Genomic DNA, 21,583 nt, shown 5'->3' with positions numbered 1-21,583 from the left:
CACAGTCTTGAACCTAACAGGAGATCTCAAAGCCTGAAAGACACCACTTTAGGATCAACAGCAGATCTGTCACTTCCCACAGCAGGCACACAGAACCCTAGAGTTAGTTGAGGTTGGACATAGGAAGGGATTCTAAACACACAGAGAAATTCATGGATCCTTAATTATAAAGGGAGGTTCCTTAAAAGAAGCAAGATGATTGTGAGATTATATTGAGCTTTTTTTTTTTTTCTTGATACAGAGTCTCACTCTGTTGCCCAGCAGGAGTGCAATGGCGCGATCTCGGTTCGCTACAACCTCCACCTCCCGGGTTCAAGCAATTCCCTACCACAGCCTCCTCAGTAGCTGGGATTACAGGCGCCTGCCGCCACGCCCAGCTAATTTTTCTATTTTTAGTAGAGACAGGATTTCACCATCTTGACCAGGTTGGTCTTGAACTCCTGACCTAATGATACACCCACCTTGGCCTCCCAAAGTGGTGGGATTACAGGCATGAGCCACTGCCCCCGGCCTATTCTGAGCCTTTTGAAGCTGACGCCAGAGGTGCAAAGCCCAGCCTCTCCTCACTGGCCGTGTGGAGGCTCTTGCTGGGTAGTCTCTCAGCCTGCAGGAGCCAGGGATCTGGCCCCAAGCGATGCCCAAACAGTGGGAGACTTCCCAGTACCGTCAGGAGAATCCCAAGTCTAATTCGAAGTTGATTTTTTACTAGCAATGAATGATGGACATGGTATTCATTGCTCAAGGGTCTGGGAAGATCTAGACTAGAGAAAATGATCATCGACTTCTACCCACACCTGTGGGCCTCAGTTCTTCCCTCTGGTCCATGGTTGTCATGGTAACCCCTTATAAAGGTGTTTCCCCAGGGGTCCCTAGAGTCCTCTGAGTCACCATAATTCTGGGGTCAACAGAAGTGGAGAGGTGAGAGGAGACACTCCCCTGCCCTGGCTGGTCCCACGTGTTCCTGGTAGTAACCTGCCTGGGGAGCCTCGCCACCCCTGTGTCCACCTGCGGAGTTATGCAATGGTCCCCAACTAGGGCCCCTGCCACCCTCATTCCTAAGGGAGGCTGGAGACTTCTTCCATGGCCGAAAATCCACATCTAAGTCCCCAGCACTGGCTAAAAGGCCCTGTCATGGGGGCTCCCTGTCCCAGCTGACATTGGAGGAAGGATGGTGGGGGAGGCAGAAAGCTACATGGAGCTCAGGGACCCTCTTCCATTCCCACCTGGCTCCTCCTCATTGCTGGTGCTGGAAGGAGCAGGGGAAAGTGGTGACTCCACCCTCCCTGGGCCCCATATTTCTCAGAGCTGGTATCATTCATGACACCCCTCTTGGATCCTCCCACAGGCCTGCCTGGAGAACAGCCCACAGCAGTGCCCTCCCAGCAGATGATGGGTCTGGGATGCTGGTCCAGTAATACTTCAGGAATGACGGCAGAAAAAGGAGCTCTGTCTTCTGCTCTGAAAGGGGGAAGATGGTAGGGCCCCAGCACTCACATCCTAGGCCACAGGGGTGTGGGTTTTCGATGTTGGTTGCCAACAACACAGCCAACCACTTCTAGAAGCATTTGCTTGTTTGCTTGCTTGTGTTTCTACAGCGTCAAGTGCTAGATGCTCTTAAACTCAGGGTGGAGGAAGATTTCACCGCTGGAGAGGGTGTTCTTTCCTGCTGCCATCTCTGGGGGCGTCTGATGCTTGTGACCTCCAGATGATATTGAAATAGCCCCAATCCTGGGCACCAGGAGACAGGAGGCTCAGTCCTGGCCTTCTCTGCCTTTGCCTTGTCCTGCTGTGAGGTTTCCACAAGGCACCCCATGCCACTGGGCCATTCTCACCTGGGAATTGAGAAAGAACAATCTGCCCCTTATGGAGAGACAAAATGAGGTAAAGGGCCCCTTGTGTTGGGGGCAGGATCCCTGCACTCAGAGGGATTTAGAAGCTGAAATAACTGGGTTGGGAGCAGTGGCTCATGCCAGTAATCTCAGTACTTTGGGAGGCCAGGGAGGGTGGATCACCTAAAGTCAAGAGTTCCAGAGCAGTCTGGCTAACATAGTGAAACCGCGTCTCTACTAAAAAAGTACAAAACTTAGCCTGGCATAGTGGTGGGTGACTGTAATCCCAGCTACTAAGGAGGTTGAGGTGGGAGAATCACTTGAACCCAGGAGGTGGAGGTTGCTGTGAGGCAACATCATGCCACTGCACTCCAGCCTGGGTGACAGAATGAGACTCCATTTCAAAAAAAAGAAAGAAAGAGAGAGAGAGACAAAGAAGAAAGAAAGAAAGAAAGAGAGAAAGAAAGAAAGAAAGAAAGAGAAAGAAAGAAGGAAGGAAAGAAGGAAAGAAAGAAAAGAAAGAAAGAAAGGAAGGAAGGGAGAAAGGAAGGAAGGAAAGAAAGAAAGGAAGAAAGAAAGGAAGGAAGGAAGGAAGAAAGAAAAAGAAAGAAAGAAAGAAACTAAAATAACTAAATAACTGAGTAACACCACATCACCTGTTCTGGAGAAAGGACTTTTTTCTTGTTGCTGTGGTTGTTGAAATGGAGTCTCACTCTGTTGCCCAGGCTGGAGTGCAGTGGCGTGATCTTGGCTCACAGCAACCTCTGCCTCCTGGGTTCAACTGATTCTGCCTCCTCACCCTCCCGAGTAACTGGGATTACAGGCTTGCGCCACCACACACAGCTACTTTTGTAATTTTAATAGAGATGGTGTTTCGCCATGTTGGCTAGTGTGGCTTTGAACTCCTGACCTCAAGCGATCCACCCACCTCAGCCTCCCAAAGTGCTGAGATTACAGGCATGAGCCACCGTGCCCGGCCTGGAGAAAGGACTTTAAATGACGCAATGTGGGAAGAGCAAGGTTGTGGAGATCTGCTGCCCTGGCTGAGGTAGCTCATGCAATCAGTCTCTCTGAGCCTCAATCTCCTTATGTGTGAAATGGGATGATAATCATACCTCCTACACAAGACAAGTGGGAGATCAGACGTGCGAATGCACAGGCGGGCCCTTGGCAACTGGATAAGCTCTATACAGGTCTGGAAGGGAGGAGGAGAAAAAAGAGGATGGGCTTCCATGGCTGGATAGGGCATCTTTCGGCATGATGTGTTCTGAGTTCCAAAGCTGGGGAAGAGACTCAAATTTTCAAGAGCTCTTCCAACTTTGAGATTCTCTGATGGTTTCAGGGCTATGGGAGGAAGCGCTTGTGGTCCGTGTCTGTTCCCGGGATTTCTGTTTCTTGGTTTGTATCTCTGCTGCAGGTCCAAGGAGCTGGGGCAATACCTTGAGTCTGGGTTCTTCGTCCCCAGGGACCTGGGCGGGGCACCACCCCACCCCAACCCCCGCCTCCGCCCCAAGGCTCAGGGAAAGGGGAGAGCAAAGTATGGTGTTGGTTCCCTCTAGTGGTCCGTGTTAGAACTGCACCCAGCTGACAGGCTGGCCCAGGAGACGTCAGCAAAAGTGGAATTCAGGACTGAATCGTGCTCAGAACCCCCACAATCTATTGGCTGTGCTTGGCCCCTTTTCCCAACACACACATTCTGTCTGGGGGGTGGAGGGGAAACATGCGGAGAGGAGGAAAGGAATAGGATAGAGAGTGGGATGGGGTTGGTAGGGGTCTCAAAGACTGGCTATCCTGACATCCTTCCCCGCGTTCAGGTTGGCCACCATGGCGTGCTGCCAGAGGGCACCCACCTGACCCTTAAAGAGAGAACAAGTTGGGTGGTGTCTGTGGCTGACACTCTGTGCACAACCCTCACAACGCTGGTGACGGTGGGAAGGGAAAGATGACAAGTCAGGGGGCATGATCCCAGCGTGTGTGGGAGGAGCTTCTAAATTATCCATTAGGACAAGCCCGTCAGTGGCCCCATGCATAAATGTATACAGAAACAGCTGGGGTCAAGCAGCGAGAGAGAAGGGGCCAGGGTATAAAAAGGGCCCACAAGAGACTAGCTCCAGGATCCCAAGGCCCAACTTCCGGAACCACTCAGGGTCCTGTGGACAGCTCACCTAGCTGCAATGGCTGCAGGTAAGCGCCCCTAAAATCCCTTTGGGCACAATGTGTCCCAAAGGGAGAGGCAGCACCCTGTAGATGGGATGGGGGCACTAACCCTCAGGTTTGGGGCTTCTGAATGTGAATATCGCCATCTAAGGCCAGATATTTGGCCAATCTCTGAATGTTCCTGGTCCCTGGAGGGATGGAGAGGGAGAAAAAAACAACAGCTCCTGGAGCAGGGAGAGTGTTGGCCTCTTGCTCTCTAGCTCCCTTTTTGCCCTCCGGTTTCTCCCCAGGCTCCCAGACGTCCCTGCTCCTGGCTTTTGCCCTGCTCTGCCTGCCCTAGCTTCAAGAGGCTGGTGCCGTCCAAACCGTTCCCTTTTCCAAGCCTCTTGACCATGCTATGCTCCAAGCCCATTGCGCGCACCAGCTGGCCATTGACACCTACCAGGAGTTTATAAGCTCTTGGGGAATGGGTGCGGGTCATGGGTGGCAAGAAGGGGTGACTTTCCCCCACTGGGGAAGTAATGGGAGGAGACTAAGGAGCTCAGGGTTGTTTTCTGAAGTGAAAATGCAGGCAGATGAGCCTAGGCTGAGCCAGGTTCCCAGAAAAGTAACAATGGGAACTGGTCTCCAGCATAGAAAGAAGCGGTCCTTCTTGGTGGGGGGTCCTTCTCCTAGGAAGAAGCCTATATCTCAAAGGACCAGAAGTATTCATTCCTGCATGACTCCCAGACCTCCTCCTGCTTCTCAGACTCTATTCCGACACCCTCCAACATGGAGGAAACGCAGCAGAAATCGGTGAGTGGATGCCTTCTCCCCAGGCGGGGATGGGGGAGACCTGTGGTCAAAGCCCCCGGGCAGCACAGCCACTGCTGGTCCTTCCCCTGTAGAACTCAGAGCTGCTCCACATCTCCCTGCTGCTCATCGAGTCGTGGCTGGAGCCCGTGTGGTTCCTCAGGAATATCTTCACCAACAACCTGGTGTATGACACCTCGGACAGCGATGACTATCACCTCCTAAAGGACTTAGAGGAAGGCATCCAAACGCTGATGGGGGTGAGGGTGGCGCCAGGGGTCCCCAATCCTGGAGCCCCACTGGCTTAGAGGGCTGGGGGAGAGAAACACTGCTGCCCTCTTTCTAGCAGTCAGGTGCTGACCCAAGAAAACTCACCTTATTCTTCATTTCCCTTGGTGAATCCTCCAGGCCTTTCTCTACACCCTGAAGGGGAGGGAGGAAAATGGATGAATGAGAGAGGGAGGGAACAGTGCCCAAGCGCTTGGCCTCTCCTTCTCTTCCTTCACTTTGCAGAGGCTGGAAGACGGCAGCCCCCGGACTGGGCAGATCTTCAAACAGACCTACAGCAAGTTTGACACAAACTCGCACAACCATGACGCACTGCTCAAGAACTACGGGCTGCTCCACTGCTTCAGGAAGGACATGGACAAGGTCGAGACATTCCTGCGCATCGTGCAGTGCTGCTCTGTGGAGGGCAGCTGTGGCTTCTAGGTGCCCGCGTGGCATCCTGTGACCCCTCCCCAGTGCCTCTCCTGGCCCCGGAAGGTGTCACTCCAGTGCTCACCAGCCTTGTCCTAATAAAAATTAAGTTGTATCATTTTGTCTGACTAGGTGTCCTTCTATAATATTATGGGGTAGAAGGTGGTGATATGGAGCAAGGGGTAGGTGGGAAGACGACCTGGAGGGCCTTCAGGGTCTATTGGGAACTAGGCCACTGAAACATAAGAGGTTTGGCTGTTCCCGGGCCAGAAAAAAGCTGACACATCACTGCTGTCTATTACTCACTAAGGCCATTCCACCAGGTCAGTGGTCCCAGCTTGCTGGTCATAGCTCATTGGTCATCCCCGAGATGACATGATTTGAAGGCATTTCTTCCTCCCCCACCATCACCAGCAACACCAAACCTAGCCCCCCAGGAGCAGGAAGAAATGAAAACAAGATGGGCTATTAAGTGCAGAGGCAAAAACTCCCCAACAGGTGAGGAAACAATGGCATAGAATTACTTGTGTTCAGAAGAATTTTAAGATTAATATTCCTTAAGCCCAACTACTCTTCGGAAATGAGAACAATGCAAAAATGAGTTTGGCACATACGGAACCAGAGCATTTGGAATCTGAATTAGGGCAAGGGAAGTGGAAGAGAGATTTTATTCGGGGTTGTAAATGCAGTGCCAATAGGTGCCAGGTAGATAACAACATAAGCGATGAGGGCTGGATGGGAGGAGATAAATCCCAGATGACACTCGCTTCCCTTCGGGGGTTGCAACACAGAGGGGTGGGAATGAGCACAATCTGCAGAATTCAAGCCCCTGCTGAGGTAGGACCCACCCAGCCTGTCACCATCAGGACTGCAGGGACATGGTTTCCAGACCTTCTAATTCTTTGAGACAGCCAGGACATCCAGACTTTTACGGGAAATCTAACATTTAAACACTGGCAACACATATTGAAAATATTGTAAGGGCAAGAATTAACCCAAACACACATGGTCTCCAAGCTATCTGTGAGCAATTTTGTTCTAAGAGATGTTGATTGGGGTAACTTGGTGTAAGGGAAAGAATCAGAAAGATTTGGACTGTACATAATTTAGCGCCCCTGAATAAATTACTTGACCAAGCTGAGATAATAATATGTTGCTTTACAAGGATTATGTGAGGATTAAATGCAATGGTATTTTTGACATATTATAGTACTCAAGAAATTGTAGTTATTTCTGCATTGAATTTTTGGATGTTTTGGATAATAAACATCCAAACATTCAAAACATCAAACATCAAAACATGTTTTGAATTTTGGATAATAAACATCTGAGATGCTTATTATTTCCAAATAAGCACTAAAGAGGGATGGTTAGTTAAGATTTTACTCTCCCAAGCACCTTGGCTAAGTGACTGGTGACCTATAATCGATACTAAGATGCTCATGGGAACTCTAGTATCCAAAAATGATTTCATGAAGTCAGGAATTATTTTGCAACGCAAATAATCAACCCCCTAATTAATCTTCTTTAGAAGTTCTGATTTTTATGTGCCATAATGAATTTTCTTGATAATGAGACCCACTTGTGTTCATTTTTGGCTATTTTACAGTTAATAACTCAGTCCTTGGGAAGTGGTTGAAAGTTGAACTAATCAGAATTCTGGAGCTGCTGCATTTCTCAGCTCAGAAGCCATTCCTGCATCTTACATTGCTCTTCGACTATCAGGCTTTAAAATTATGGCATTTTGGAGTTAGAACGGCCTCATACGTCAGTCTAGTTTCTTCTACTTTGAGAATCTTATCCTACGGCATCCATTACAGTCAGTATTCCAATTACGAGTGTGTAGCACTAGAACCAAGGGAATCACTTTCACAAGGCTCCTCATTCTATTAAACCACTCTCATTGCAGAAAATGATTTCTTGCACGAAGCTGGAATCAATATTCCTGCAACGTCCTTCATTTGGCCTTAAAATTATTTAGAAATCTCAGTCTTTAGAAGTCGATGGAATGAGCACAATTATAATTATCTCTCGGCTTGCGTGTTTTAAAAGGAAATGTGAGCCATCTTAATAAGTATTTGTTGAATGTACGTGATAGGGGAATGACAATGTCCAGCGCCTACTTGGGTGGCTAAGAGGGTTCTGAAGTGGGGTGGTCATAACATATATCTGAACTGCAGGGGGAGCCACACTCCAGAGACTGTCCACCCAGCTCCCCTCGGGTATAGGAAACTCCACTCAGCCACAGCTGGTTGAGAATTAGAAAGATACTAGCTGACTTTGCACATTTTAGAATATAAAAAGACCTTAAAGCCCATCTACTTTAAACTCTTTGATTTACCCACTGTTAGTCTACCTTTCAGCTCATCAACTTCGTGTGGACGGCAATTTCCACTGCAAATTTGAGATGCCAAGGGTGTTTTCTAAACGATGCATACGTAAGCCCTCACTCCCTGAGATTCTGATATAATTAGCCTGGAATGTGATCCAGGCAAGGGTAGTTTGAAAACTTTCCCAGGTGATTCTAACATGTAAACAAGGTTGAGAACCACTGTGTTAGGGACCGCAAAGATGAGACCCATGTGTCCACAGCTGTTGTATTGGTGGAACAGGGAAAAAGGAGAAAAAGGAGATGAGAGGCCTGGGCCAGTTGTGGTGCCACCTGCTCCTAATTCCAACCAGTCATCTAAAAAGTGTTTATCGTGAGCCACTCACAAAAAGGCAAATACTCTCTGATTCCAGTCATATGAGGTACTCAGAGCAGTCAAATTCATAGAGACAAAAAGTAGGATGGTGGCTGCCAGTGGCTGTGGGGAGGGATGGAATAGGGAGCTATTTAATGAGCACAGGGTTTCAGCTGTGCAAGATGAAAAGGGTTCTGGAGATGGATGGTGGTGATGGTTGCATGACGATGTCAATGTACTTGACGTGACTGAACTGTACAGGTAAAATGGTTAAGATGGAAATGTTTTTATCTTCTCACAACTAAAAATTGTTAATAGTTTATTTTTGTTATTGTTTTTGTTTTTGAGACAGAGGCTGGAGTGCAGTGGTGCGATCTTGGCTCACTGCAACCTCCGCCTTTCCCGGGTTCAAGTGATTCTCATGCCTCAGCCTCCTGAGTAGCTGGGATCATAAGCGTGCACCACACACAGGGCAGATTTTTGTATTTTTGGTAAAGACAAGGTTTCGCCATGTTGGCCAGGCTGGTCTCAAACTCCTGGCCTCAGGTGATCCACCTGCCTTGGCCTCCCAAAAGGATAGGATTACAGGTGGGAGCCACCAGGCCTGGCCCTTAATGGTATTTTCTAATGAAAACTCTTCCTGAAGATAAGATTAGCGAGACTCGCACAAGGAAGAGTTCAGCAGGCACAGCTCCAGTCATCCTTGACCCCTGGGATAATGTTTTACTGACTTTGTCATTTTTTTGAATTTACCCTAACCTAAAATGACCACTTCTGAATTTCTTCCATGAGCATTGTCGAAATACACATGGTGGGTTTTGTCCCTTTATACACAGTTGAGAGCAGAATTGACCCCTTCCCTTTTCCTCTGAATTACAGGGTCTGGGCTTCTAGGCCGAGACAAACTGACACTTTGCCTGGCTGCTTCTTTAACTCAGAAGGCCCTGGAGTGCTGAGGCACACAGTGAGCACCGCTGGGATTAGGGTTACCAACTCATCCTGGTTAGCAGGAGACTTTCTCAATGTCAAGACTGAAAGTCCCACGTTCCTTCCAGGAATCCCTCAGCTCAATACACACTCAGCTAACAGGACTGGTCACCCTATTAGTAGTCCTAAATCTTAGGGGACCAAACTTGGGGGAAAGCAGGGGAAGGAGCAAGAAGAAGACTAGAAAAATTGGAAAGCTCTGCACGGTGTATATGACTTTTGATGGCCCTCATGGTTACCATGGATTTCTGATTCTTGCTTTGAGTTTACTGTGATTATAGTGACGGGCTTAATTACCACCAGAATTATCAGTGTAATCATAAAAACCAACAAATGTGTACACATGTCTCCAGCACCATGCTAGTTTATTACAAGTATTATGTCATTTCTTTCTAACTATAATTCTCTAAGGTAAATACTATTATTAATCCTATGGTAAGAAGTCCCACTAAAGATGTAACTTATGCTTTCCTCAGGTCTAGAGAGAAAGACACCAGAATGTCACCCTGACCATCCTTGAGAGGATAAACAGCCAGTCACGGCGGCTCACGCCAGTATTCTCAGCACTTTGGAGAGCTGAGGCGGGAGGAGGTCACAAGTTCGAGACAAGCCTGGCCAACATGGTGGCACCTGTCTCTGACTAAAAATACAAAAATTAGCCAGGTGTGGTGGTGCACACCTCTATTCCCAGCTACTGAGGCACGAGAATCACTTGAGCCCGGGAGGCGGAGTTGCACTGAGCCCATCATACCACTGCACTCCAGCTGTGTGGCTGAGCAAGATTCTCTCTCAAAAATAATAAGAAAGAGGGTAAACTTTTGGAGAATTAAAGGCCACTCTTCCTCTGGAGATAATCAAGGTAGCTGCAATTTAAGTGTGAGCTGGTTGCTTTAACGTTCAGAAAGAATATGATCAATACCATTTAGAGGGTAGGGCCTCCTCCTATAGACAATGAAGGCAACTACCCTTAGAAGCTCTATTATACTGGAAAAGACATAAGAGACCCTTCCTGCTTTAAGAATCAATGAAGCCAGGCATGGTGGCTCACGCCTGTAATCCCAGCACTTCGGGAGGCCAACATGGGCAGATCACCTGAGGTCAGGAGTTTGAGACCAGCCTGGCCAACATGATGAAATCTTGTCTCTACTAATAACACAAAAATTAGCCAGGTGTGGTGGCGCACACCTGTAATCCCAGCTACTCCAGGGGCTGAGGCAGGAAAATTGCTTGCAGCCAGGAGGCAGAAATTGCAGTGAGCCGAGGTCGTGCCACCACTGCACTCCAGCTTGGGAGACACAGTGAGACTCCGTCTCCAAAAAAAAAAAAAAGAAGAAGAATCAGTGAGAAGAGGCTGCCTGACCGCTGGTTGTGTGGATCCTTTGGGAAGGAAAGCGAACAGAGGTTCCAAGTCTACAAGGGAAAGAGCCCAGCCTACTCTGAAGAGTTTTGCGGGATGGCTCATCCAAACTACTGAGCTCTAAGAACTGGAACCCTGGAAACCCCAGCAAGAGGACAACCGCAGCTGGACCAGGCCCCGAAGAGGCAGATCATCCTCCCTCAGAGATCCACAGCAGCTGGGAACCCGGATCTGCAGACCTGCTTGTTTTGAGGGTGCTGTGTAGGACCATCTGTCCACACTGACACCCTGTGGCAGTGAGAAGCAAAGGCAGCAGCCGGCTAAGCCTGCAGGCTCTCCCTGCTGGAACTGGAAAGTCTGAGTGGCCTCTTTCTTCCCTCCCTTTTTGGTTTTGTTTGTTTTGTTTTTTGTTTGTTTGCTTTTGTTTTTGTTTTCTTCAAGATGGGGTGTCACTCTGTTGCCCAGGTTGGAGTGCAAGGGTGCAATCTCGGCTCACCGCAACCTCCGTACCCCGGGTTCAAGCGATTCTCCTGCCTCAGCCTCCCCAGTAGCTGGGATTACAGGTGCACACCACCATGCCTGCCTCATTTTTCCCTTCCTTGTTGGATTCTCTGTGCTTCAAGGCACTGAGGCCATAAGGCAGGGTTTGCAGATACAGGATAACTACAGCCCTGATGCAGCTGATCCTGACACCGAAATGGCTGTGGATCCCTGCATGGAGTGGCTCTATACTCCTGTCTCTTAAACCTGCTTCTTAACTTACTTCCCCAAATGCTCAATTCAGGGAAGGTGGATGATTTATATTAGACTCACATGATGAGAGAGCAGTAGCTCCACCTAGTGGAAACATTGAGGTTGAAAAGGTCATGTTCGGGGATGATGCTATTTTACAAAGTCAAGATATTTCGTGTCCCTCCAGGAAGCCTTCCTTGTTCCGGGTTATGCTTTCTCTTAATAATCTGTTTTCCCAATCATACGAGTTCATGCACAAATGTAATCTCCTACTTGTTTGTTTAGCTTTCCTAATATATTTGTGGAAGCCAGGAACAATGTTTTGTTCACCACTGTATCCTCACTGCCTTGTATGTGGTGAAACCAAAGGGTTACTTTTACACTTAATCTATAGCACCAGACTCAGGGGAGGTCTGGGAAGAATGGAAAAACGTTTTCCCTCTGCTGTCTGATGCCACGGTTTTTTCTAGCTGGTATCTGCAATTTGGAAGGCTATGGACCTCTCTCTATCTGGAAGTCTGAACTTTAGCTTTTGTTTTTGTTTCCTTTATTTTGCTTTTGAGACAGGGTCTGGCTGTGTCACCCAGGCTGGAGTGCAGTGCATGATCTCAACTCACTGCAACCCTCCACCTCCCGCACTCAAGTGATCCTCCCACCTCAGACTCTCAAGTAGCTGGGACTACCGGCATGTGCCACTATACCTGGCTAAGTTTTGTATTTTTTGTAGAAATGGGGTTTTGCCATGTTGCCCAGGCTATTCGCAAACTCTGGAGCTCAAGTGATTCGCCCACTTCAGCCTCCCAAAGTGCTGGGATTACAGGCGTGAGCCACCGCCCCGGCCTGAATTTCAGTTTTGAAAGCAGGTTAAATAGGCTGCTGCCCTCAGCTAATGCACCCCCTGCCCTGGGCTGGTTGTTTATGCTATCAACATGGTATTTTTTCCTTAGAAATTGTACTTAAAGATATAAAATGCAGCCGGGAGCGGTGGCTCAGGCCTGTAATACCAGCACTTTAGAAGGCCGAGGAGGGTAGATCACGAGGTCAGGACTTCAAGATCAGCCTGGCCAAGATGGTGAAACCCTGTCTCTACTAAAAATATAAAAAATTAGCTGGTCATGGTGGTGGGTGCCTGTAATCCCAGCTACTCTTAATCTATAGAGGCTGAGGCAGAGAATTGCTTGAACCCGGGGGTGGAGTTTGAGGTGGGCCGAAATCACACCACTGCACTCCAGCCTAGGCAAAGAGCGAGACTCCATCTAAAAAAAAAAAGTTATAAAATGCAACCATATGACATAAGAGCGTTCAGCAATGACACAGAAGGGAAGGGTAAAGCATTTGGATATCATAAAATGACTTTTATTTTTACCATAGGAACATTCCAGTGAACATTTCTTGACTGAATTGGGAGAAAAGATCTGGTTTTATGATTCCTCATGCCTTCTCCGAGGGTGAATATACTCTTTCCCAAGGACAGGGAAGGAAGCAGAATCATAAAATCATATGAACATTTTCACAAGAGGATTCCTCTTGAAGCTTCAAGGAAATTATTTACAGACAGAAGAAAATATGCACTTGTTGATGAAAAAGGAGAGTAAACATTGCAACTCTAACCTAGATGCCCATATGGGTAAAAAAAAGAAAACTGGCAAATGCGAACTCACAGTTGATCACTCTATGAAAAGGAATTCAGAGATGTTTGGAGCTCTTAACCTATGAGGCCAATTTCATGGAAGAACTCTACCTTCTACTTCAGAGACAGAACACTGGGCTAGATAGGATGCTTGTCTGGCCCGAAGTGGAATTTCTTACCATCTGTATACTCTCCCAAGACCCACAACAGAAGGCTACTGAGTTGGAGCTTGCCACTGATCCTTAATGATGTCAACAAGCCCAGCTCTGGGAGCTGGCACTCCAGAAGCCCAGGTCAGGAGAGCAAGGGAAAGTGGAGATGAGAACAGAGCTCTGATTCCTAGCCCCATATTTGATACTTACTCCCTTCAAAGTCCTGTCCCTGGACTACAGATTTAGTTCCCAGTTAGTAATCAGAAAACCATGAAATATGAGTTGTATTTCTAAGATGTGCCTGACTTTATTTAGTATGATGTTTAAGAGAAAAGGGCAGTGAGAACCATGAAGAAACGGCAGGATCTTTTTTTCGTATCTAAGAGTGGACTGATGAAGCACCTGGCAAGGAGCAAGAGGCCTTCTTACAAATCAAACATTGAGACTGAGATTCCTAATGACTAGAGTGAGCTCTAAAGAGAAAGGTGGCTGGGCGCAGTGGCTCTCACCTGTAATCCCAGCATTTTGGGAGGCCGAGGTGGGCGGATCACTTGAGGTCAGGAGTTTGAGACCAGCCTGGCCAATATGGTGAAACCCCATCTCTACGAAAAATACAAAAATTAGACAGGCGTGATAGTGTGCACCTGTAATCCCAGCTACTGGGGAGGCTGAGGCAGGAGAATCGCCTGAACCCAGGAGGCTGAAGTTGCAGTGAGCCGAGATCACATCATTGCACTCTAGCCTAGGGGACAAGAGCAAGACTCCATCCCAAAAAAAAAAAAAAGAAAAGAGAGAGAGAGAAAAAGGTGAGCTTGTGGACATATTGGACACACAGGACATGGGGTATGGGGGCCTGAAACACTGTTTTACAGGACAGACGTACACAAAGGGTAATGCAGCCTGCTGTTGTGTTTCTTCCCTTCTCCTCTATCCCTTCTTCCCTCCCTGGGAAACCACAGTAGCAGAAGTCTCATTCAATCAAATAGCTGTCAATTATATCAGCTGTACTTTTCTCTTCCTGAACAGCAAACTGGCTTTCCTCCTCTTTGTCCTCCTCTTTCTGCCTATAGAGCAATTTCCTCCTGTCCACTTTGCAGGGCCGATAGCTCAAATACAGTGCTATGGTGATGACACCCACTCCAAGGGCAACGGTAATAATGACAAAGAGGGTAGAGCTGATTCCTTCATCCAGTCCTGCCCAAGCACAGAAGACAGAGTTAGGAAAGTCTGAGAGTATGAGAATCACCCACCCCAGCCCACCAGGCCCACCTCTGAGTCTCATTCTTCCCAACCCAGTAGAATCTTTCTTATTTTCATGCTTGGATAAGAATCCCAAACCCCTGAGGGGTTTCCATCCTGGGCCTGGCAGCAGGGCAGCAAAGGTTACCTTGAACAATGACAGCAATGTCTTTGCTGACAGAGCCCAGCTGGTTAGTGGCTGTGCAGCAGTAGGTTCCAGTGTGGTTCTGGGTTGCCTTCTGTGGCACTTCAAGGTCAAAGACCACCCCATTCCAGGTACACACCAAGGCTGGAGCTGGGTTTCCCTTTGGGACGCAGGCGAGCGTGTGTTCCATCCCTTCCACCCAGGTCTGTTTGCCAGGGCAACTGGATTCCTCTAACCGTGGCTTGTCTACAAAAACAGAGTTTCCCAAAGAGCTGAGTTCAGTGCACCACACTCCCTCCCACCTTCACCCCCTACTCCCTCTCCTCCCCTCACCCAAATGCTGTCCCCTCCACCCAACAGCTTTCCTTCCCAAGGGAGCACTAGCAGCTCCCTGCTTTGAGCCAACTCTTCTTTCCCACCTTCCGTATGGGCAGAGAGTCCCAGATGAAACCTAGGGTGTTTTTATGGATTTGGACTAAATGATAACGCCGCTCTGTCCACGGTGGCCCCGAGGCCCCTGCTTCCCATGTTTGCTTCTCGGTGGGTAAGGAGCTAGGTAACGGTGAACTCAGAGATGAGGATTTTTCTACTTTTCTTTTTGTTTTTTTTTTGTTTGTTTGTTTGTTTGTTTGTGAGACAAAGTCAGTCTCACTCCTTCGCCCGGGCTGGAGTGCAGTGGCGCGATCTCGGCTCTTGACAACCTCGGCCTCCCGGGTTCAAGCAATTCTTGTGCCTCAGCCGCTCCAGTAACTAGGATTACAGGCGCATGCCACCACGCCCGGCTAATTTTTCTATTTTTAGTAGAGATGAGTTTCACCATGTTGGCCATGCTGGTCTCAAACTCCTGACTTCAGGTGATCCACATGTCTCAGCCTCCCAAAGTGTTGGGATTACAGGCATGAGCCAACACCCCCAGCCTATCCTGAGCCTTTTGAAGCTGACGCCAGAGGTGCAAAGCCCAGTTTCTCCCCACTGGCCATGTGGAGGCTCTTGTTGGGTAGTCTCTCAGCCTGCAGGAGCCAGGGATCTGGCCTCAAGTGATGCCCCACCAGTGGGTGATTTCCCAGTACTGTCAGGGGAATCCCAAGTCTAATTCAAAGTTTATTTTTTACTAGCAATGAATGATGGACGTGATCTCCATTGCTCAAGGCTCTGGGAAGATCTAGACTAGAGAAAAGGATCATCGACTTCTATCCACACCTGTGGGCCTCAGTTCTTCCCTCTGGTCCATGGTTGCCATGGTAACCCCCTTATAAAGGTGTTTCCCCAGGGGTCCCTAGAGTCGTCTGAGTCACCATAATTCTTGGGTCAACAGAAGCGGAGAGGTGAGAGAAGTCACTCCCCTGCCCTGGCTGGTCCCACGTGTTCCTGGCAGTAACCTGCCTGGGGAGCCTCGCCACCCCTGTGTCCAGCTGTGGAGTTATGCAATGGTCCCCAACTAGGGCCCCTGCCACCCTCATTCTTAAGGGAAGCTGGAGACTTCTTCCATGGCCGAAAATCCACATCTAAGTCCCCAGCACTGGCTAAAAGGCCCTGTCATGGGGGCTCCCTGTCCCAGCTGACATTGAAGGATGGTAGGGGAGGCAGAAAGCTACATGGAGCTCAGGGACCCTCTTCCATTCCCACCTGGCTCCTCCTCATTGCTGGTGCTGGAAGGAGCAGGGGAAAGTGGTGACTCCACCCTCCCTGGGCCCCATATTTCTCAGAGCTGGTATCATTGATGACACTTCTCTTGGATCCTCCCACAGGCCTGCCTGGAGAACAGCCCACAGCACAGTGCCCTCCCAGCACATGATGAGTCTGTGGTGCTGGTCCGGTAATGTTTCAGGAATGACGGCAGAAAATGGAGCTCTGTCTCCTGCTCTGAAAGTGGGGAGATGGCAGGGCCCCAGCATTCACATCCTAGGCCACAGGGGTGTGGGTTTTCAATGTTGGTTGCCAACAACACAGCCAACCACTTCTAGAAGCATTTGCTTGTTTGCTTGCTTGTGTTTCTACAGCGTCAAGTGCTAGATGCTCTTAAACTCAGGGTGGAAGATTTCAGTGCCAGAGAGGGTGTTCTTTCCTGCTCTCATCTCTGGGGGCATCTGATGCTTGTGACCTCCAGATGATATTGAAATAGCCCCAACCCTGGGCACCAGGAGACAGGAGGCTCATTCCTGGCCTTCTCTGCCTTCGCCTTGTCCTGCTGTGAAGGTTTCCACAAGGCACCCCATGCCACTGGGCCATTCTCACCTGGGAATTGAGAAAGAACAATCTGCCCCTTATGGAGAGACAAAATGAGGCAAAGGGCCCCTTGTGTTGGGGGCAGGATCCCTGCACTCAGAGGGATTTGGAAGCTGAAATAACTGGGTTGGGAGCGGTGGCTCATGCCAGTAATCTCAGCACTTTGGGAGGCCAGGGAGAGTGGATCACCTAAAGTCAAGAGTTCGAGACCAGCCTGGCCAACATAGTGAAACCCTGTCTGTACTAAAAAAGTGCAAATCTTAGCCCGGAATAGTGGCGGGTGCCTGTAATCCCAGCTACTAAGGAGGTTGAGGCGGGAGAATCACTTGAACCCAGGAGGTGGAGGTTGCTGTGAGGCAACATCATGCCACTGCACTCCAGCCTGGGTGACAGAATGAGACTCCATTTCAAAAAAAAAGAAAAAGAAAAGAAACTAAAATAACTAAATAACTGAGTAGCACCACACTACCTGCTCTGGAGAAAGGATTTTTTTTTTTTTTTTTTTTTGAGATGTAGACTCGCTCTGTCATCCAGGCTGGAGTGCAGTGGCGCGATCTTGGCTCACAGCAACCTCTGCCTCCTGAGTTCAAGTGATTCTCCTGCCTCAGTCTCCCAAGTAGCTGGAATTACAGGCTCGTGCCACCATGCCCAGCTAATTTTTGTATTTTTAGGAGAGATGGAGTTTTGCCACGTTGACTAGTCTGGCCTTGAACTCCTGACCTCAAGTGATCCACCCACCTCAGTCTCCCAAAGTGCTGGGATTACAGGCATGAGCCACCATGCCCGGCCTGGAGAAATGACTTTAAATGACTCAATGTGGGAAGAGCAAGGTTGTGGAGATCTGCTGCCCTGGCTGAGGTAGCTCATGTAATCAGTCTCTCTGAGCCTCAGTCTCCTGATCTGTGAAATAGGATGATAATCATACCTCCTACACAAGACAAGTGGCAGGTCAGACGTGAGAATGCACAGGCAGGCCCTTGGCAACTGGATAAGCCCTACACAGGTCTGGAAAGGAGGAGGAGACAAAAGAGGAGGGGCTTCTATGGCTGGATAGGGCATCTTTTGCGTGATGTATTCTGAGTTCTAAAGCTGGGGAAGAGACTCAAATCTTCAAGAGCTCTTCCAACTTTGAGATTCTCTGATGGTTTCAGGGCTATGGGAGGAAGGGCTTGTGGTCCGTGTCTGTTCCCGGGATTTCTGTTTCTTGGTTTATATCTCTGCTACAGGTCCAAGGAGCTGGGGCAATACCTTGAGTCTGGGTTCTTCGTCCCCAGGGACCTGGGGGAGCCACCCCCACCCTCACCCCCACGCCCCGCCCCCGCCCCCGCCCCAAGGTTCAGGGAAAGGGGAGAGCAAAGTGTGGAGTTTGTTCTCTCTAGTGGTCAGTATTAGCACTGCATCCAGGCGGGCCTGTCTCAAGCAAGCCCGGGAGGAGTCAGCAAAAGTGGAATTCAGCACTGAATCGTGCCCAGAACCCCCACAATCTATTGGCTGTGCTTGGCCCCTTTTCCCAATACACACATTCTGTCTGGTGGGTGGAGGGGAAACATGCAGGGAGGAGGAAAGGGATAGGATAAACAGTAGGATGGGGTCGGTAGGAGTCTCAAGGACTGGCTATCCTGACTTCCTTCCCCGCGTTCAGGTTGGCCACCATGGCGTGCTGCCAGAGGGCACCCACCTGACCCTTAAAGAGAGGACAAGTTGGGTGGTGTCTGTGGCTGACACTCTGTGCACAACCCTCACAACGCTGGTGACGGTGGGAAGGGAAAGATGACAAGTCAGGGGGCATGATCCCAGCATGTGTGGGAGGAGCTTCTAAATCATCCATTAGCACAAGCCCGTCAGTGGCCCCATGCATAAATGTACACAGAAACAGGTGGGGTCAAGCAGGGAGAGAGAAGGGGCCAGGGTATAAAAGGGCCCACAAGAGACCAGCTCCAGGATCCCAAGGCCCAACTCCCCAAACCACTCAGGGTCCTGTGGACAGCTCACCTAGCTGCAATGGCTGCATGTAAGCGCCCCTAAAATCCCTTTGGGCACAATGTGTCCCTAGGGGAGACGCGGCGCCCTGTAGATGGGACGGGGGCACTAACCCTCAGGTTTGGGGCTTCTGAATGTGAATATCACCATCTAAGGCCAGATATTTGGCCAATCTCTGAATGTTCCTGGTCCCTGGAGGGATGGAGAGGGAGAAAAAAACAACAGATCCTGGAGCAGGGAGAGTGTTGGCCTCTTGCTCTCTAGCTCCCTTCTTGCCTTCCGGTTTCTCCCCAGGCTCCCGGAAGTCCCTGCTCCTGCCTTTTGCCCTGCTCTGCCTGCCCTAGCTTCAAGAGGCTGGTGCCGTCCAAACCGTTCCCTTATCCAGGCTTTATGACCACGCTATGCTCCAAGCACATCGCGCGCACCAGCTGGCCATTGACACCTACCAGGAGCTTGTAAGCTCTTGGGGAATGGGTGCGGGTCATGGGTGGCAAGAAGGGGTGACTTTCCCCCACTGGGGAAGTAATGGGAGGAGACTAAAGAGCTCAGCATTGTTCTCTGGAGCGAAAATGCAGGCAGATGAGCATAGGCTGAGCCAGGTTCCCAGAAAAGTAACAATGGGAGCTGGTCTCCAGCATAGAAAGAAGTGGAGTGGTCCTTCTTGGGGGGGGGGGGTCCTTCTCCTAGGAAGAAGCCTATATCTCAAAGGACCAGAAGTATTCATTCCTGCATGGCTCCCAGACCTCCTTCTGCTTCTCAGACTCTATTCCGACACCCTCCAACATGGAGGAAACGCAGCAGAAATCAGTGAGTGGATGCCTTCTCCCCAGGCGGGGATGGGGGAGACTTATGGTCAGAGCCCCCGGGCAGCACAGCCACTGCTGGTCCTTCCCCTGTAGAACTCAGAGCTGCTCCGCATCTCCCTGCTGCTCATCGAGTCGTGACTGGAGCCCGTGCGGTTCCTCAGGAGTATCTTCACCAACAACCTGGTGTATGACACCTCGGACAGCGATGACTATCACCTCCTAAAGGACTTAGAGGAAGGCATCCAAACGCTGATGGGGGTGAGGGTGGCACCAGGGGTCCCCAATCCTGGAGCCCCACTGGCTTAGAGGGCTGGGGGAGAGAAACACTGCTGCCCTCTTTCTAGCAGTCAGGCGCTGACCCAAGAGAACTCACCTTATTCTTCATTTCCCCTGGTGAATCCTCCAGGCCTTTCTCTACACCCTGAAGGGGAGGAAGGAAAATGGATGAATGAGAGAGGGAGGGAATAGTGCCCAGGCGCTTGGCCTCTCCTTCTCTTCCTTCACTTTGCAGAGGCTGGAAGACGGCAGCCCCCGGACTGGGCAGATCTTCAAACAGACCTACAGCAAGTTTGACACAAATTTGCACAACCATGACACACTGCTCAAGAACTACGGGCTGCTCCACTGCTTCAGGAAGGACATGGACAAGGTCGAGACATTCCTGCGCATCGTGCAGTGCCGCTCTGTGGAGGGCAGCTGTGGCTTCTAGGTGCCCGTGTGGCATCCTGTGACCCCTCCCCAGTGCCTCTCCTGGCCCCGGAAGGTGCCACTCCAGTGCTCACCAGCCTTGTCCTAATAAAATTAAGTTGTATCATTTTGTCTGACTAGGTGTCCTTCTATAATATTATGGGGTAGAAGGTGGTGGTATGGAGCAAGGGGTAGGTGGGAAGACGACCTGGAGGGCCTTCAGGGTCTATTGGGAACTAGGCCGCTGAAACATAAGAGGTTTGGCTGTTCCTGGGCCAGAAAAAGGCTGACACATCACTGCTGTCTATTACTCACTAAGGCCATACCACCAGGTCAGTGGTCCCAGCTTGCTGGTCGTAGCTCATTGGTCATCCCAGAGATGACATGACTTGAAGGCATTTCTTCCTCCCCCACCATCACCAGCAACACCAAACCTAGCCCCCCAGGAGCGGGAAGAAATGAAAACAAGATGGGCTATTAAGTGCAGAGGCAAAAACTCCCCAACAGGTGAGGAAACAATGGCATAGAATTACTTGTGTTCAGAAGAATTTTAAGATAAATATTCCTTAAGCCCAATTACTCTTGGGAAATGAGAACAATGCAAAAATGAGTTTGAGATATACGGAACCAGAGCATTTGGAATCTGAATTAGGGCAAGGGAAGTGGAAGAGAGATTTTATTCGGGGTTGTAAATGCAGTGCCAATAGGTGCCAGGTAGATAACAACATAAGCAATGGGGGCTGGATGGGAGGGGATAAATCCCAGATGACACTCGCTTCCCTTCGGGGGATGCAACACAGAGGTGTGGGAACCAGCCCAATCTGCAGAATTCAAGCCCCTGCTGAGGTAGGACCCACTCAGCCTGTCACCATCAGGATTGGAGGGACACGGCTTCCAGACCTTCTGACCATTTGAGACAGCCAGGACATCCAGACTTTTATGGGAAATCTAACATTTAAACACTGGCAACACATATTGAAAACATTTTAAGGGCAAGAATTAACCCAAACACACATGGTCTCCAAGCTGTCTGTGAGCAATTTTGTTCTAAGAGATGTTGATTGGGGAAACTTGGTATAAGGGAAAGAATCAGAAAGATTTGGCTGTACATAATTAATGCTCCTCAATAAATTACTTGACCAAGCTGAGATAATAATATATTGCTTTACAAGGATTATGTGAGGATTAAATGCAATGGTATTTTTGACATATCATAGTACTCAAGAAATTGTAGTTATTTCTGCATTGAATTTTTGGATGTTTTGTGTTTCCTGATGAAGTGTCTAAATACGTGCAGTGAAATTATATTGTTTTCCTAATGACAATTAGGAAATAATAAACATCTCAGATGTTTATTATTTCCAAATAAGCACTAAAGAGCGGTGGTTAGTTAAGATTTTGCTCTCCCAAGCACCTTGGCTAAGTGACTGGTGACCTATAATCGATACTAAGATGCTCACAGGAACTCTAGTATCCAAAAA

The 21,583-nt window shown here is 49.2% G+C and overlaps 2 protein-coding genes across 3 annotated transcripts; both read left to right on the top strand.

Annotated features, from left to right (window-relative positions):
• Window positions 1–4,003: 4,003 nt before the first annotated feature.
• Window positions 4,004–5,594, top strand: LOC129017954 (chorionic somatomammotropin hormone 2-like). 2 transcript variants are annotated; one of them, XM_054458996.1, is made up of 4 exons: window positions 4,004–4,013; window positions 4,666–4,781; window positions 4,874–5,038; window positions 5,292–5,594. In XM_054458996.1, exons 1-4 carry the CDS (start codon window positions 4,004–4,006, stop codon window positions 5,487–5,489), a joined length of 489 nt encoding a protein of 162 aa, XP_054314971.1. In that variant the 3' UTR covers window positions 5,490–5,594. The 2 variants fall into 2 exon arrangements, with proteins under 2 accessions (XP_054314971.1, XP_054314973.1); XM_054458998.1 differs by lacking the exon at window positions 4,004–4,013 and adding an exon at window positions 4,282–4,339 and having other exon boundaries at window positions 4,735–4,781; window positions 5,292–5,489.
• A 13,314-nt stretch (window positions 5,595–18,908) lies between these two features.
• Window positions 18,909–20,124, top strand: LOC129017953 (chorionic somatomammotropin hormone 2). The gene is given in 4 exon segments (XM_054458995.1): window positions 18,909–18,966; window positions 19,370–19,416; window positions 19,509–19,673; window positions 19,927–20,124. Coding segments are annotated over 3 exon segments (387 nt in total). The 5' UTR covers window positions 18,909–18,966; window positions 19,370–19,392.
• Window positions 20,125–21,583: the final 1,459 nt, after the last annotated feature.

Source organism: Pongo pygmaeus, chromosome 19 (genome assembly GCF_028885625.2).
Source record: "Pongo pygmaeus isolate AG05252 chromosome 19, NHGRI_mPonPyg2-v2.0_pri, whole genome shotgun sequence".
Lineage (NCBI taxonomy): Eukaryota > Metazoa > Chordata > Mammalia > Primates > Hominidae > Pongo > Pongo pygmaeus.
This window is presented reverse-complemented; position numbering and strand designations above follow the sequence as displayed.